This window comes from Mastigoproctus giganteus, chromosome 2 (assembly GCF_048544385.1).
Source record: "Mastigoproctus giganteus isolate SK-2022 chromosome 2, ASM4854438v1, whole genome shotgun sequence".
NCBI classification, from domain to species: domain Eukaryota; kingdom Metazoa; phylum Arthropoda; class Arachnida; order Uropygi; family Thelyphonidae; genus Mastigoproctus; species Mastigoproctus giganteus.
Genome location: NC_143576.1, coordinates 244,204,710 through 244,220,018, shown reverse-complemented (window position 1 = coordinate 244,220,018; position 15,309 = coordinate 244,204,710). Strand labels below are relative to the sequence as shown.

The 15,309-nt window shown below is 34.2% G+C and overlaps 1 protein-coding gene across 7 annotated transcripts in view; it reads left to right on the top strand.

Moving 5' to 3' along the window:
- The window catches only part of LOC150090338 (forkhead box protein P4-like), a 482,373-nt gene extending 467,913 nt beyond the window's left edge, over positions 1–14,460 (top strand). For all 7 annotated transcript variants that reach the window (XM_090389816.1, XM_090389817.1, XM_090389811.1 and 4 more), the window contains 2 exons: positions 5,759–5,964; positions 12,851–14,460. In XM_090389816.1, the coding sequence (XP_090245942.1) occupies positions 5,759–5,964; positions 12,851–13,079 (435 nt within the window). In that variant the 3' untranslated portion in view covers positions 13,080–14,460. The remainder of the gene's footprint in view (positions 1–5,758; positions 5,965–12,850) is intronic.
- Positions 14,461–15,309: the final 849 nt, after the last annotated feature.

The window sequence follows — 15,309 nt, the reverse complement described above, 5'->3', positions numbered from 1 at the left end:
AAACTTAAGCCTTTCTTCATAAGAGCAACCCTTTGTTCCATTCACTAATCTTGTTGCCCTTCTCTGTACTCATTCCAGCAGCTCTACATCCTTCTTGAAATGAGGCCTCCAGACCTGTATACAGTACTCAAGGTGTGGCCTGACCATTACCTTATACAAGGGAATAATCACCTCCTTATCCCTGCTAGAAAAATTCCTGTATATCATTGACAAGACACCATGAGCTACTCTTGCAGCCTGTCTGCACTGCTCAGAGAACTTCATATCTGCCTGCACAATTACCCCCATGAGGGAATATATGATGAGAATCATCATATAACCCCTTCTGTCTGGGAAAAAGGGATTATATGATGAGAATCTTGTGAGAATGCTGGATTTGGGGGATTCCACAAGACTTATATAATGAGATTTTTCCTAACTGACTTGCCCTAGTTGGTAGAAGGAATGTATTTAATAAAGATGAAATCCACTTAAACTGAGGTGCAAGGATCTTTGCTGAAGTCATAAAGGAGACTCCCTTAAGTTTGCAAGGAAACTGCTAGTTGGAAAGGGGATCGGCAAACCATTGGAGAAGTACAGGTTAATGGCATAGACCAAGATTATACTTGTACCCTTCTTCAGGGAAGGGTACGTATGACCTCAAAATAACAATATTTTTGAAAAGAGATACTGAAGACACAATAGCCAGCAGTTACAGATCACAGGGCAGATTTGTTTAAATAGCTATAAAGGATGTATCAGGGTAGTGAGGTGCCATTAACTAGTGATCACAATGTCATAAAATGGGTAGCATCTTAGTGGTCGGGGAAAGGCTTTATAGCACTATGGCATTAGGGGAAGTTACTGATATGGATAAAGGGATAGTGGAATGGTAAGAGAGAAAGGAAATTTAATGGGCACTGCTCTTCATGAAATAATGTTGAATGGTGTCCCAGATGGGTGCATTGACATTGTGTGCTTGGATTTCTGTAAAGCTTTTGATACTATTCCACATTAATGAGTTTTTTTCCTCCTACTGTTTTTAATATTTAATAATAGTATCAGTATAGGTATTTTAAGTTTGATGTCTAGTGATGACTAGACATCAAACTTAAAATACTGATGACTGGTGATAAAAAGGTGGACATAGTGATTAATGACATGAATCAGAGTATGCTGTTTCAACAAGACCTCGATAAATTATAGAGGTGGGCTGAAAAATGACAACTGAACTTTAATATTGATAACTGCAAGATACTGTATTTGAGTAGCAGTAATCCCAGGATAACATACCATTTCAGCAGTACCAAACTAGAAATAATTGAGAAGAAAAAAGACCTAGACGTAATTATGCAGAGTGACATGAACTTCCCTGAATAGTGTAAACAGGCTGCTAGGACAGCTCATGAAGTTCTGTCAGTGATATACAGGAATTTGACCAGTGTATCTAGTTTATAAATCAGCCCTGGCAAAGTCTAAAAATACTGATTTGATGTACAGAAAATGGATGAAGAAGTCAATGAATAATGTTGAAAGCAGGGGGGGGGGGTAGTGAGATTGATTACAAAATTCCTCTGGAAATTGCTGAACAGCAATACATGCAAAGATAAATAAAGAGGACAGTAATACACTTAAAAGTTACTTTTGGAACTTCTAAATATAGTTTCAGTAGAATGGTGTCATATTCCACATGTGCCAAGTATGCAGATTATTTGAATAAAAATTTTCCGATCACATTTTTATTTGCATTATTGTGTTATTGCTTGTTAACCATGTATTCTATAAAAATGTTGTACCAAGTTATATTTTGATCTACCTGAGAATCTTTATTTCTTTATTGCATAGTAGCTCTGCTTCTTTCTGCTACTTTGTAAAGATCCAGTGTCAAGAGAAATTTTGTAAAGGCTTTTTCACTCACTGCTGTAGTTACATTCATGTGCAAAAGTTAACCCTTTCTAGATTAAGTACACACACATGTACATTTTTCATATATGGATTCTGAAGTGTGTACACATTTATATATGTGTGTATGTATGTGTGAGTGTATATGTATATATGTGTATATATATACCGTTGGACTTCTATATAACAAAATTGATCGTTTGCTTGAAAAAATTTGTTGAACAGAAATTTCGTTATAAAGAAATATGACCTTTTTAACAATGGAAAATACTGCAATTCAACATTCAGAAATATAGTAAAAGATAGGAAATAAATCAAAAATAAGATTGAATGAATAAATTTTCTAACATTTTAAAACAATGAATTTATTAATACCTACATATTAAGAAATGATGTGCACAATATATTAGTACCTTAAGAATTATTTCAAAATATTTATGATTTTTTTTTTTTTTTTTGTTGTTGTACACTGAATTTTACTGTACATCATTTATAAAATGTTCACATTTGTTTAAACACTCAAATATATTTTGCGGCACATTTTCTTCACACTGACAGGCTCGACACAAAGTTTCAAATGCTGCCAAGATTTCGTGTTTGGAAGGTGTAATGTTGCCCTTATTTTCATATAACTCATCATCAATATTTTCACTAGTTCTTTGAATACCCTCCAAAATATTGGAGTCACTCAGATATTCATCTACTATGACATTATCAACTACTAAAAATTCGTTGAGAACAGTTTCTCCACTGATCAAACCTCTTGCTTGAAGTTCTTCCCAAGATTGTTCAATATCTTGTAACAGTTCATCCCTCTCATCCCTGGTAATTGGTGATTTAGCAAAGCCTGCTTTTGTGAAACAATTCTTAATCTTTTTTCCATCACATCTTGAATCTACACTTTTGCCAACCCTGATATGCACATCTGCAAATCTATAACAGAATCTATAGGTTGGTTGCTTTCTATTTTCAGTATAATTTTTTTTAGTTTTTTTTAGTATGTACCTTTTGGTAGTGCATTTTTAAATTCTTGATAATGCCTTGGTCCATTGGTTGCAGTTTAGATAAGGTGTTCAGAGGGAAGAAAACAAACGTCACACTTGTATGTTTCAAAATTGCCGACTGAAGGTTGGCGGGGCAATTGTCAACAATCAATGTGATTTTTCTGTTTATCTTTTTTCTATCTTTCTATCGAGATTTAACATCCACTGTTCAAAAATTTCACTTGTCATCCAAGATTATTTGTTATAGTTGTAGTCCAATTCTAATGACTTGACTCCTTTGAAGCATTGGGATTGTTTACTTTTGCTTATTACTAAAAGCTTAACTTTTTCATTACTAGCCATATTTGCACCAACTAAGCTTGTAATTCTCTCCTTACTATTTTTATTACCTAAGCATTGATCACCTTTAACAGTCAGTGTCTTGTTCAGCAAACATTTAAAAAATATTTCTGTTTCATCAACGTTGAATATGTCTTTGGGCTCGTAGCTACAGTTACAACTCCAATTTCACTAGAAATAACTTTTTCAAATAAGCCATGGTGCTTTTTAAATTTTTTCAGCCAACCAGAACTGGCTTGGAATGTTTTATGCCCCAGAAAAGATGTTTACTCCATTGCCTTTGCTTTTATTAATGGCCCTGGTTATTGACATATTTTGGTCCTGATTCAACTTCACACACTTAAAATTGGCTTCATCTACATCTTCCTAATTTTTCGCACACTTCTGACTACGTCCCATTTCCATAAACAGTTTAAGAATCGAAACATGGTTTTTCAGAATGGTTGCCACACTACTGGCAGGGATACCAAATTATAAAGCGATTCCTTTTTTTAATGATGTGATCTACACTATTAAGCACTTCAGTTTTTTTCACTAGGCTCAACAATTTCTTCTTAGACATTGTAAGGTTACTTTAACAGCAGCTAAAACAAAACTGATTTAGGGACTACTTGTACTCACCATGTAAACAGAGACAGGTGAGATTTAGAGAAAGTATGGATTACTCATTTCTACCAGACAACCGATGAATTTCTAGGATAAAGAAAAATCACTCTCTCCTAATTCTCTAATAGGGTGCTTACAGTAGAAAACAAGTTGACCAGAACCAATGTCCATATTAAAAATATGCCTTAATCTTTGCCAGTGTCTGTGGACACATAGTAGTTGACCAGTGCAACTTCTCGGTACAGTAGAGGAAGTTATATCACCGCCACTTTTTTAAGGTGGTGGTGGTTGTATAGGTTTTATGGGCACCACTAAATTGTGGAATGTTTTAGCTCCTAATTCTTTCTCTTAAGAATTAATAACTTTAGCTCTTAAAATCTAAAGGTATTAATTCTTAATCCTTTTAGCTCTTAATTCCTGCTTTCTACAGCTTTATTGCATAAAGGCCAGAGGTGCAAACAGTGCATACCCAGGTGTCTTGAAATCACTTCATTATATGGAAATTTTCTTTATCATATGGAAACTATTTTCAATGTAATGGCCAAGGGAAAATCAAAAAAATTTGCTAAATAGAAAAATTCTCTATGTCGAAGTTCACTAAAGAGAGGTCCGACTGTATATATATATATTTGAAAAATATAAGAGATTTAACTCATACCTTTTTATAGAAAGTTCTTCAGCCTGACACTCACTCACATCAAATTAATACATTATATGAAACTAAATTTATGACACGATATTATGATTTAAAATTGTTAATATATACGGGTTTCTTAAAAATAATCCTGTATTCAATTTCCATAATCTATTTCCATATTCAATATTTCCATATTCAATTTCCATCACTGCCAAAAGGAAGAACAAAGCAAAGTTGATGTACATTAACTGACTCCTACCTAAACCACCCAGCAGTGACGGACAGGAAATCTTCTTGTCCGTTATTGTATATGTGTGTGTGTGTGTATATATATATATATATATATATATATATATATACACACACACACATGCACACACTGTATTTTAGAGGTAGTTTTGAATAATGCATCCGTTAATATATGAATTGCCTTGAAATTTTCCAGTATGTACTACCATCTTATCTGTTTCCAAATAGTACTAGACATGACTTGTAATAGATGGTAGCACAAACTGGTTTGGAACTCTCATTTTGGAAAGGATGTTGATCTGCTGGAAAATGTGCAGTGAAAAGTAGCAAAGTTAGTTATTGATATAGAAGCATTCTTAGAGAGAGAAAGGGAGGAGACCAAATATCTACACGGGGACCTGATTTAACTATTAAGCTTTTTAAAGGCATGAGTAAATTAAGAACTGATAACTATAGATTGGATATGAAAAAATTCTCTTTTAGCCAAAAATTTATTAAGGAAGTGTTTATTACTAAGGAAGAGTTGAACAGATACCTGATGAAACCAGCTTCTCTCTTTTTGTTCTTTTGGAGTAGCCTGCCAGATTCCCAGTCTCAAACCCTATCGAACATATCTGGGATGCTTTAGGGAGGAGAATTTCAAGTTAACCCACCCCACAAGAATTGTTTATGGACTAGAATTTTCCCTCAGAGTGGAATGTTATTTATTGCTTATTGATCCCCTATTAATAACCACGTATGGTAGCAGCAGGAGGGCTCACTGTGAGAGTTGTATCGTAATGAGGATTGATCATGCCCATAAATCCTTGCATAGCACTTTATATATATATGTTGAAATTTTCAAAATTATATTTTGAAATTTTTTTGACCTACTTATGATATTATTGTTTTATCATCAAAACAGTGTAATTATGAGCACTCTGAATAAATACTAAAAAATATATATTTTTTTTCCTTAATTATACTTCTGTACATATGGATTAATAACATTTGTTAGGATAGATATTCTGCAAATCATAACATTTGCCCTTTGTAATTTCAGGCAGCCTTAGCAGAAAGTAACCTTTCCTTCCTAAATCCTTCTGCAGTTTATAGCAGTGCTGCACCAACAACACCAAATTCCACTCCTACAAGAACTCCAACTCCTGGATGCACAACTCCTGTGTCATCGGGAACAGGCCCTCTGAATGATGCAGAACGCTATGTTGTAGATATGATTACCCACACAATGGCAGGAGATAGTACTATGTGAGTACCACTATTATATTTCCAGTAATTTGCAGTGTGATAAGAATCATCAGTCAATATTCCGCTGAGTTATCTATGGAGTTGTTTTACCATGCCTAAAGCAGTGAGCTCTGACTCTCCAGTTAGTAAATAGTATGAGATGTTAAAGAATAAATTCAGTGATACAGAAATATTTATCAAATATTTCTGTATCACTGAATGGGATGACAGCCTTATGGTAAACAACAAAACTGTGTCTGTTAGTTGACAGAATGATTGATCAACACCATTCAGTGTATTACAGATATCATGAGAAAACAGTGATTTTATTGATATTGATTGACTGATTTGATTTGATTTGTTTTATTAATTTCAAATATAAACTTAAAAAAACAAACAAACAGAGAAATAAATAACTATAGAATAACATGGTATACTATTTGTTATACTAATATAATTACAGTTATAATCATGGGAAAATTTGAATTGTACACAATGCAAAGATAATTATAGATAATATAATACAGCAGGACCTCGTTATAACGTGGTTCACTCTACACTGATTCGCTATAATGCTGTTCTTATATTATAACCCATATCTCACTCTAATGCTGTCACAACTCACTATAATGCTCTTTTACCAGTGTACAGATTAAATTTTTGATGTGGTTAACGAAAACGTTTCATCTGATGTAGTCGATAGCTTGAAAATGAATAGCAAAACAGCATTAAAAATTTTTCCCCTGCTCAGTGAAATTTTCTTCCATGCTAATTTAATTGCAGTATGGTGGCTTGTTACTTAGTTCCAAGATCAACATTTAAAAAAAAAATGATCAAGTATATTGCTTGTAATATTTGCGTTATATGCATTTATCTGAAGTCTAGTCAACACTCAGTACAGCGTTAAGTAAGGGACAGTTTACTTGAATATTGTATTATTGTATTAATGTAGATATTATTAATATTTATTAATCTTAATTATTAATCTTTGAAAATGCAGTTACATTTTCAAAGATTAATAATGGCAGATAAGAATTAAAAAGCAACAAAGTCTGGATGCAGTACGAAGCCTACTAAGGTAAGAAAAAGGCTGAATTTGAAAATTAAATTATACATTTTGAAGTGAATCAATTCCGTTCAATGACAAGTAGATGTGTGCAATCATTTAGGACTTCCAGATTCAACTTTAAGAACAATTATAAAAAATAAAGAATTAATTTTAGCAGCTGGAAAGACAGTTGTCCCACTGCAAACAACTAAAGGCCTGATGTAGCCCAGTGGTCAGGAGCGAGAGTGCATAGCATGCGTTCCTTGAGTGGACCGGGGTTCAAGCCCGTGACTACTAAATACGATAAATATTTGTATTGACGATTTATTGTAAACTCTACTGACTTGGTTGTCGTGCCGGAGTATAAACAGAAAATTTATTTTTATTAAATTGGTTATGGCTAGGCCAGCTATTATAATTGAAATGGAGAGACTTCTAAATAATTTTATTGAAGATAATATCCAAAGCACAATTCCATTAAATTAAATATTATTAAATAAAAAGTGATTAGCCTATATGATGATGATCTGAAGAAAGCTCACCTTAAAAAAAAAAAAAAAAAAATGTGGAACCATTTAAAGCTAGTAAGGGCTGGTTTGATAGATTTAAAATTCAGGGAGAAGCTGTAAGTGCAGATCAAGGGGCAGAAACTTTCAAAAAAGAACTTAAAATTATTGAGGTGTTATACTTCTCAATAAGTTTTTAACATAGATGAAACAGGACTTTTTTGGAAACAAATGCCTAAAAGAAGTTTCATATCGAATGAAAAAAAAAAAACATGCCAGGCTTCAAAGCAGAAAAGGATCGGTTGACTTTATTGTTGAGTGATAACACTGTGGGGAATTAAAGTAAAACCCCTTTTAGTTTACTAGGAAGAGGGCCAAAGTACAAACCAAAATCGACCAAAGATGCAAAACTCGACAGCCCAGGGCCATCAGATTAATAAATTTGTAATTTTAATTGGCATTTTAAGTTTAATTTTGATACGTAATGTAGTTACTTACCACATAATTATATACGTATGTAATGGAGAATATTTTATATGTACAGATTTTTAATATTAAATATTTTGACTGACATTTGGCATCTTTTCACTACCATTTATTATTTCTGAGTCACGGTGGTATAGACCGCGACTCACAAATTTATATGTTATCTTATTGGGAATGCGGTGCTTGCTTAGTGCTAATTCACTTAGTGCTCTGTTTTTCCAGAACGAGTTATCTCATTAAGTGGGGGTCACCTGTAAATAGAATTTATGGCTCATTGGTAACTAAGGCCATGATGCAAATAAATAGAATGGCTTGTGTCTTATTATTTCAAACTGTAATGTCACTTTTTATCTCAAAAAAAAACAGACCTACAACTCTCAGTATAACAATCAGATTGTTATGCTGAGAGTTGTAGGTCTATGCACATTCAACTTTATTTATAGCATGCTTCTTTCATCATCGCCGACCAGGCTAGCCAGGTGGGTAAAGTGCCTGCCTGGCAACCCAACGGTCGCAGTTTCGAATCCCGCTTTGGGCTTGGATCACAGTAAAATGCAAAAACTTTGGGAGGTGCATTATGGCCACAGAAGCTGGTGCGCCAAAAACTAACAAAAAAAAAAAAAAAAAAGATTCTTTCATCCTAAAAATGTATACTATATTCATTACCTACTATGCAGTTCTGCACTGAATTTATGCTTTCATTGACCAAAGCATAAATTAGCTAAATTAACCAGCCAGATGATGACATCCTTGTGGTGGTGGTCAGTGTTAGCTCTGGTACCATGATTCTAGTATTTTTAGTGAGCAACTTGTAACCAGCAAGCTTTTAAATGAAAGGTATATTTTTTTTGGAGGGTAGAGGAATTTGCAAGTACACAAATATTTGCAATTTGCAAGCATTTATGTATTTCTTGGGTATTGCCAAGAATGTATTCTGTACCATCCAGATAAATTACGTAATGAAATAATTGTTTTAGCTTTTACTTTAAATGTCTGATAATTTTAAATTTGAAAATTATTATTATTATTAGCCATATGGTGCAAGGAAGCCTGAGGCTTATGCTGCACCAGCCAAAAAAAAAATTTGAGTTACTTTGAGAGAGAGAGTAGAAGGGAATCACCAAGAAAGAGAAGAATTATGATATCCAGCTCAGAACACTGGGTGTGCCAAGCCCATACTCACCAGCATTGTCAACCATCTGTCTGGGTCTGGTCTTAAATCACTTCTGTCATTCTTTTTATGGATGATAATTAATAATGCATTATTTCAGTTGTCTGAGACCAAGCATGCCCTAAAAATAAAATATAGTCAGCTGCTTAGAAGTTCCGACATTATAATATCAAAATCACTGAAAATAAATATAATTAATATATATCCAACATAATATATTTGTTGCTTTCTACATTTCTTCTTATTATTATTATTAAAAAAACACTCCCACATACTTGTCTACCTCCTGCCCACCGAGGAGAGGCCAACAAGCCTTGAAACAGTGTCATCTGGGTGGTGGTATCCACTGAGAATAAGTAACATTAGTCTTCTCCATTGGTGAAGTGTTGCTTTTTTGAGGTAGTTCAATATCAGGGTAACTCATGAAGGTTTTCACAATATGAGATATAACTAAACTGATGCCTTATCATTTAGTATGTAGTATGTAGTGAATTTGGCCTCTGTAGCCGAATGGTCAGGAGCGGGAGTGCAGTAGCACATGCTCTTTGAGTAGACCGGGGTTCAAGCCCCTGACTGCTGAATACGGTCAATCTGCCAACCTGCACCGGACCAGCGTGGCAGATTATGGTCCATTTCCCTCAGCATGAATTGTTGAGGAGGCTTCCATCCTGCAGTGGGTTGATAATGGCTGCACTTTACCTTTTACTTTTTATGTAGTGAATCCTACTTCAGGATTCACTATGTACTAACATGATGCAATTGTGCTAACTTGTCCGTTTAGTTAATCTTATCATAGTTTGAGGCTCTAGCTCAAGGATTGCCTTGGTCTATACCAGCAGTTTCCAACCTTTTTTGACTCTGGAACCCCTTTCAACATAATATTTTTATCACACAACACTAAGCCTATATTCTCTGAAATCGTATAATAGGTCTGAATTTTTATTATAAAATATTTCCAGTACTATGTTTTTATAAGTGATATTGTGTAATAATATAAAATTATTACTAAGTACCTAAGTGTTACTAAGTATTTATTATGGAAAACATTTATTTAACATGATATACTGTAAGATAGTAAACCAATTAAAGGGAATTGTGGGAGGTGTGGTTTCTTTCATTAGCCATTCTTTACTTTATATTTAATTTATTCTATCTTTGTTTATTATTAGTTATTAATACTGTAGAACGTTCAAATCCAACACAATATAGCACAGTGCAGCAACTAGCAATGTTTACTGGAGTTTGTCTGAAAACTTACAATACATATCAGCACATTCACACCCAATCCTCCCCCCCCACTAACATCCTGTCGTGCATGCTGTGTAAATCTAAGCAGATGCCATTACAGAATATTTAGTGTGAACCCCCTGGAACACTTTCTCGAAATGCCAGGGTTCACAAACCACCGGCTGGTCTATACTATTGCACATCATTTAGCATCTCTCATATTGTGGAGGTCTACTTCATAACTGGATTGCTACTCATAGATGAAAATATTTCTAAATAATTCAGGTTCTCAGCATCCTGAGTAGTATCATCAATAGTTAAACCATCGTCGTAAAGTGGTCCAATGTGATTCACCCCTTCCTTCTACTGTTAATATAACTAAAGAAGTCTTTGCCAGAGACTTCTCATAATCTGCCTTAGCTTGCCTAACCATCTTTGTGACTTGATTACAGACTAGTTTATATCTACCACAAGCTTCTTTATCCCCAGATAATTTTTATTCATCCCATGCATTTTTCTTCTCATCAGTTCATCTGATGTCCATTTAGGTCTAAGCCTGGAATGGTATTTTTTAGTTGGTATAAAAAGTCTGGTAGCTTCTATGATTACTTTCCTGAATGCCTCCCATTTAGCATATGCTGCTGCTGGAAACATCATCAGATGGTCCCACTGTATAGAATTTAAAAACTGTCTCAGACCACTATAACCACCGTTATGGAAGAAAAAGCCCTTCCCTTTACCCATGACAGTGGTTGTCTTTAAGTAAGTCCCACATTGTGATCACTGCCACCCAGAGGGGGCCTTTACCTGCAGGTTCTTAATGCATGAAGATTTGCTGCTGATAATCAGATCAAGAGTATCGCTTTCTCTTGTTGCTTCTCTAACATGCTATCTTGTTCTAAAAGTCTGCAAAATATTTTTCTTATTGTAAGAATGCACTTCCTACAAATAACTGACAGTTCCCTTGCTGTCATAACTCCATAAATTGCAGTAACAGATATAGGGGGTGGTGAGTTTCTAAATGCTGAATTTTGTCTCTTGAAACTTTAATAAATTAACATATTAATGATGTAATAAAATAAAACAATGACAAAACCTAGACATATTTTTAACGCATGCCTTTATTTAATATCAAAAATAAGAAGAGCTTCTTTTTAAGTAACTCACCTCACTATTTGTTTGGTTAAATTATCATAAAAAGTATAATGGTTAGTTTAAAAATTTTAATTCTATTTTCTTTACATTCTTGACATGCTTATAAGCTTGCCATCTTGCATCATTTGCCACTAATACTAATTTTGCTACTTTAGTTGTATAATGAAAATAGTCACTAGCTTGCTACAGGGCTGGTAGAACACTTTTCTTTAAAAAAAATAAGGTAGAAGTGAAACCATAGCATATGACCTTATGTGCTTATAAGAGTTTATTGCATAGAGTTGGTTCTGTGACTAAATGCTGCAGTTTTTGAATGCTCACAGACCCATTCAAATTTAAATGGGCTTCATCTCCCCAAAGACTACTCCATAACCACTCAGTGTCTACCTTCATTTATATACAAGACATTGAGAGGAACTGTTGGCTGAATTTCAGAATCACACACTTACAACTGTTACTCACATTTGTATGGGTAGAACCACAAAACCTTATGCAATACCTTTTATACTGTTGCATATGAGATATCCAGCCATATTGCTGCCACACATGCATCACTTCTGCCTACTGGTGCTGATTCCATTACTCTACAGTAGTGTGCTCGAATTAGCACCAGAAGGCAGAACCAGTGCGTATTATTTCCACAGCACCAGTGCACATTATTTCCATGCCTGCAGATTTTCATTTCCCCCTTCTTGGTTGAGGGGTTTGCATCCTTTTCCTGACTTCACTCCTAAACCTTGTTTATTTGAACTCTGTAATCATTTTTCTGGTACCACATGGTGTCATCAGACCTCTTCACGGGTACTTGCAACACCCATATTCCCAAATCACTGCTGTTGCATTGCTTCCATTCTGGTAGAGCTTCAGTTAAGCAAATACTAGTAAGATGAGAGGCATTGTGTGCCCAACACTTCAGTATTCTTATCTGCATTATCTTATGTCTTCTATTCATATTTATATATGGGTAAAGTAGAGTATGAAAATCTTTCACAGCACAACTTTTCTGTAGTGGTTATTTTTGCAACTAATTTTGTTTTTTGTGTGATTCTTCATCCTCCAAAGACTATACTGCCAAATTTGGTTGGCTTTTTGTCCATTAAAGAATAAACATAATGGAAAATATAAAATTTTCTCTATTTCTAAAATGCTTGAAAATTAAAGAGGTTGTTTTGAATTATAATATACATTTTGGAGGGATTTTTTTTTTTTTTTTTTTTTTTTACACAAAAATATCTTTTTCAGCTTTCTTTTTTATTAATTTTACATGATGATTTAGCTTAAAAAGACTAATTTTTTTCCCTTTTATTCTGATAGAAACAGTAGCAGTGGAATGCATATTAAGCAAGAGCCTGGAACAGATGAAACTCACCTAGCAAGTAGCACTGACCTAACTTTATATCGTCATCATCATCATATTGCTGACGAGCCACCAGATGTTACAACAAGCCATCCCGATGATGAAGTAGAAGAAATGGAAGAAGCAGAAGACCTTTCTCTGTCATCTTCTGTTACTTCGGAGCCACAGACAGCTACTTGTCCATAGAACATGAAAAACATTGCAAATATGTGGTGTTCACTGTCCTTCCAGGGTAATTACAAAAACCACTGAAAGTGGTTTCTGAGTGAGTCTCCACACGCAGTGGCAGCGGTGCGAGCAAACTCTGTGGCTTTAAAATATCTCTGGCTCTTAGAGCCACCAGCTGAAAGCAGCATGATGTCATCTGTCCGGCCAAATCAATTGAAGTTACTCCCAAAGATACCTCACTCTTGCAATATACCTCACATCACAGTGACTTTGTCAGTCCTTCCTCACTCCGTGTTCCTTTTATCAGCTGCACCTCAAGAGCTTTCAGCTCTTTCAGGGCTGCCCAGCTTCTCCTAAAGAAAATGATCAAGTCATATGAAAATATTTGTAAGAAGAATAATGAAGATAGAACATTACTGGGCTAGTCGCTGCGACCAGTGGGATACCCAGTCCATATTATGGCAGTAGAATAGAAATCACTAGGTTTGTGTGCGTGCTTCAGTTATGTGCCAGAGCCACAGCCAAATCAGACACAAAAAGGACCAGGTGTACAATGTTCCGTTGTTGTTATTGGCAACTTTGTGGACTACTGGGCACAAATGGCTTCCTTCATTAGAGAAGTTTGTACCAATTAGAATGCTGTGTTATGAGCTTCTGTACACAGAACACTGTATCACAGCAAAAGCATTCCTGATGTAACTTAGCCACATTTACTTGTACTAGTGTCCCACTTGTGTTTGAGTTATTTATGTCCACGTGTAGTATTGTTCAGGAATCTGTTCGAAGGTAAACTTTTGATAACTACTGGCTGCCTGCTTTTAGCTAGTATATTATGTTATTGGGGAACAAACAGAGAAGATTTTAAATGCACAACCCCGATATCTCTTCTGTTTACCCACGGTTTCTCTCCTTATACTTTCTACTCGCCATTTTTTACTTCCAGAACCGACCCCCTTTCCCTCCTTTCCTCTACTTACCATACAATCATGCATTTAGAAACACTTCTAATTTAAGGCCATTTGCAAGTTGAATACTTGTAACCAGTGGAAAACCTGCCCAGTGACATGAAATAAAAGATATATATTTTTTTTTTAAGTTTTACTTTTATGATTATGTTGAGAAGCAAAAAAAGCTTCTTTAAAGAAGGGTAAGAACGTGTACTTTGCAAGCGCACAATGCAACTAATATTTTGTGTTTGCTTGCTATTGCCAATTCTTGCACCTAGTGCAACTCGGTCTAATTGTTTTAGTTTTGTTGTTATACAGCTGTTGCCATTTTCAGATTTCTTGGATCTAAAGATACAAGTCAGAAACTCCTTGTTTCAAGCAAACATTAAACATATCAATTATCTATCCAGTTACATGATAGATATCTGTATGGTCCTAATACTTTTTTTTGATGACACAAAATTTTTTGTATTTAAAAACATTAAAATTAGGGAGTGCAAGGTTCAACTTTTTATGCAAAAAAAAAAAAGCTGACACAAGGTTTTAAAATGTTACTTCTTCCAACAATAATAACATGCAGCTGCTTGGTTTGATGCTTATTAAACTTATAATCTGGTTTGAACTTTTAAATAAAAATTTGTCTTAAGTGATAAAAATATTCTGTTATATTTTTCGTGGATAAAGATTTTGAGATCAAGGCTTGAAACTATTTTGAATTACTTTGAAATATTTTGAAACTACAAAAAAATATAACAAAACATTTATATAACTTGATTATGGTTGTTTGTATAGTGTTGCCTTATCTTTCAGATTTGTAGGAAAATACTGGAAACTATTTGCTGAGGGAATTGTTATAAAGAGATATAGTTGGCTATTTTTAGTCATTATTTGTGTTTTTGTAAAGTTTTGTATGCATTTTTTAGAAACATCATTTACTGTACCATTTATTCTGCTTATTATTTTACATGATAAGTAGTATAAAGACTATTTGTGCCTTAAATATTTTATTTATCTATAGTAGTTTTATTTAGAAGAAATTCTGTTTACTTATGTAGACTCGTTATTCTAGTTAATAACATGTTGACTAACCTTTTTTGATAAAGTGATGTGTCAGCAGTCTATCACATGCATTCATTAACATAATTAAGATTCACCTTTAAGCCTTCCCACTTTATTTTCACTCAGATTTGTTATATTTTGAGATCAGACTTAGCTCTTTGTGAATGTGTATGCATTTAATATAAAGCTGCAAATACAAACATGTTGGGATTTTTTTTTCCTTTAAGAAATTTATCAAAAAT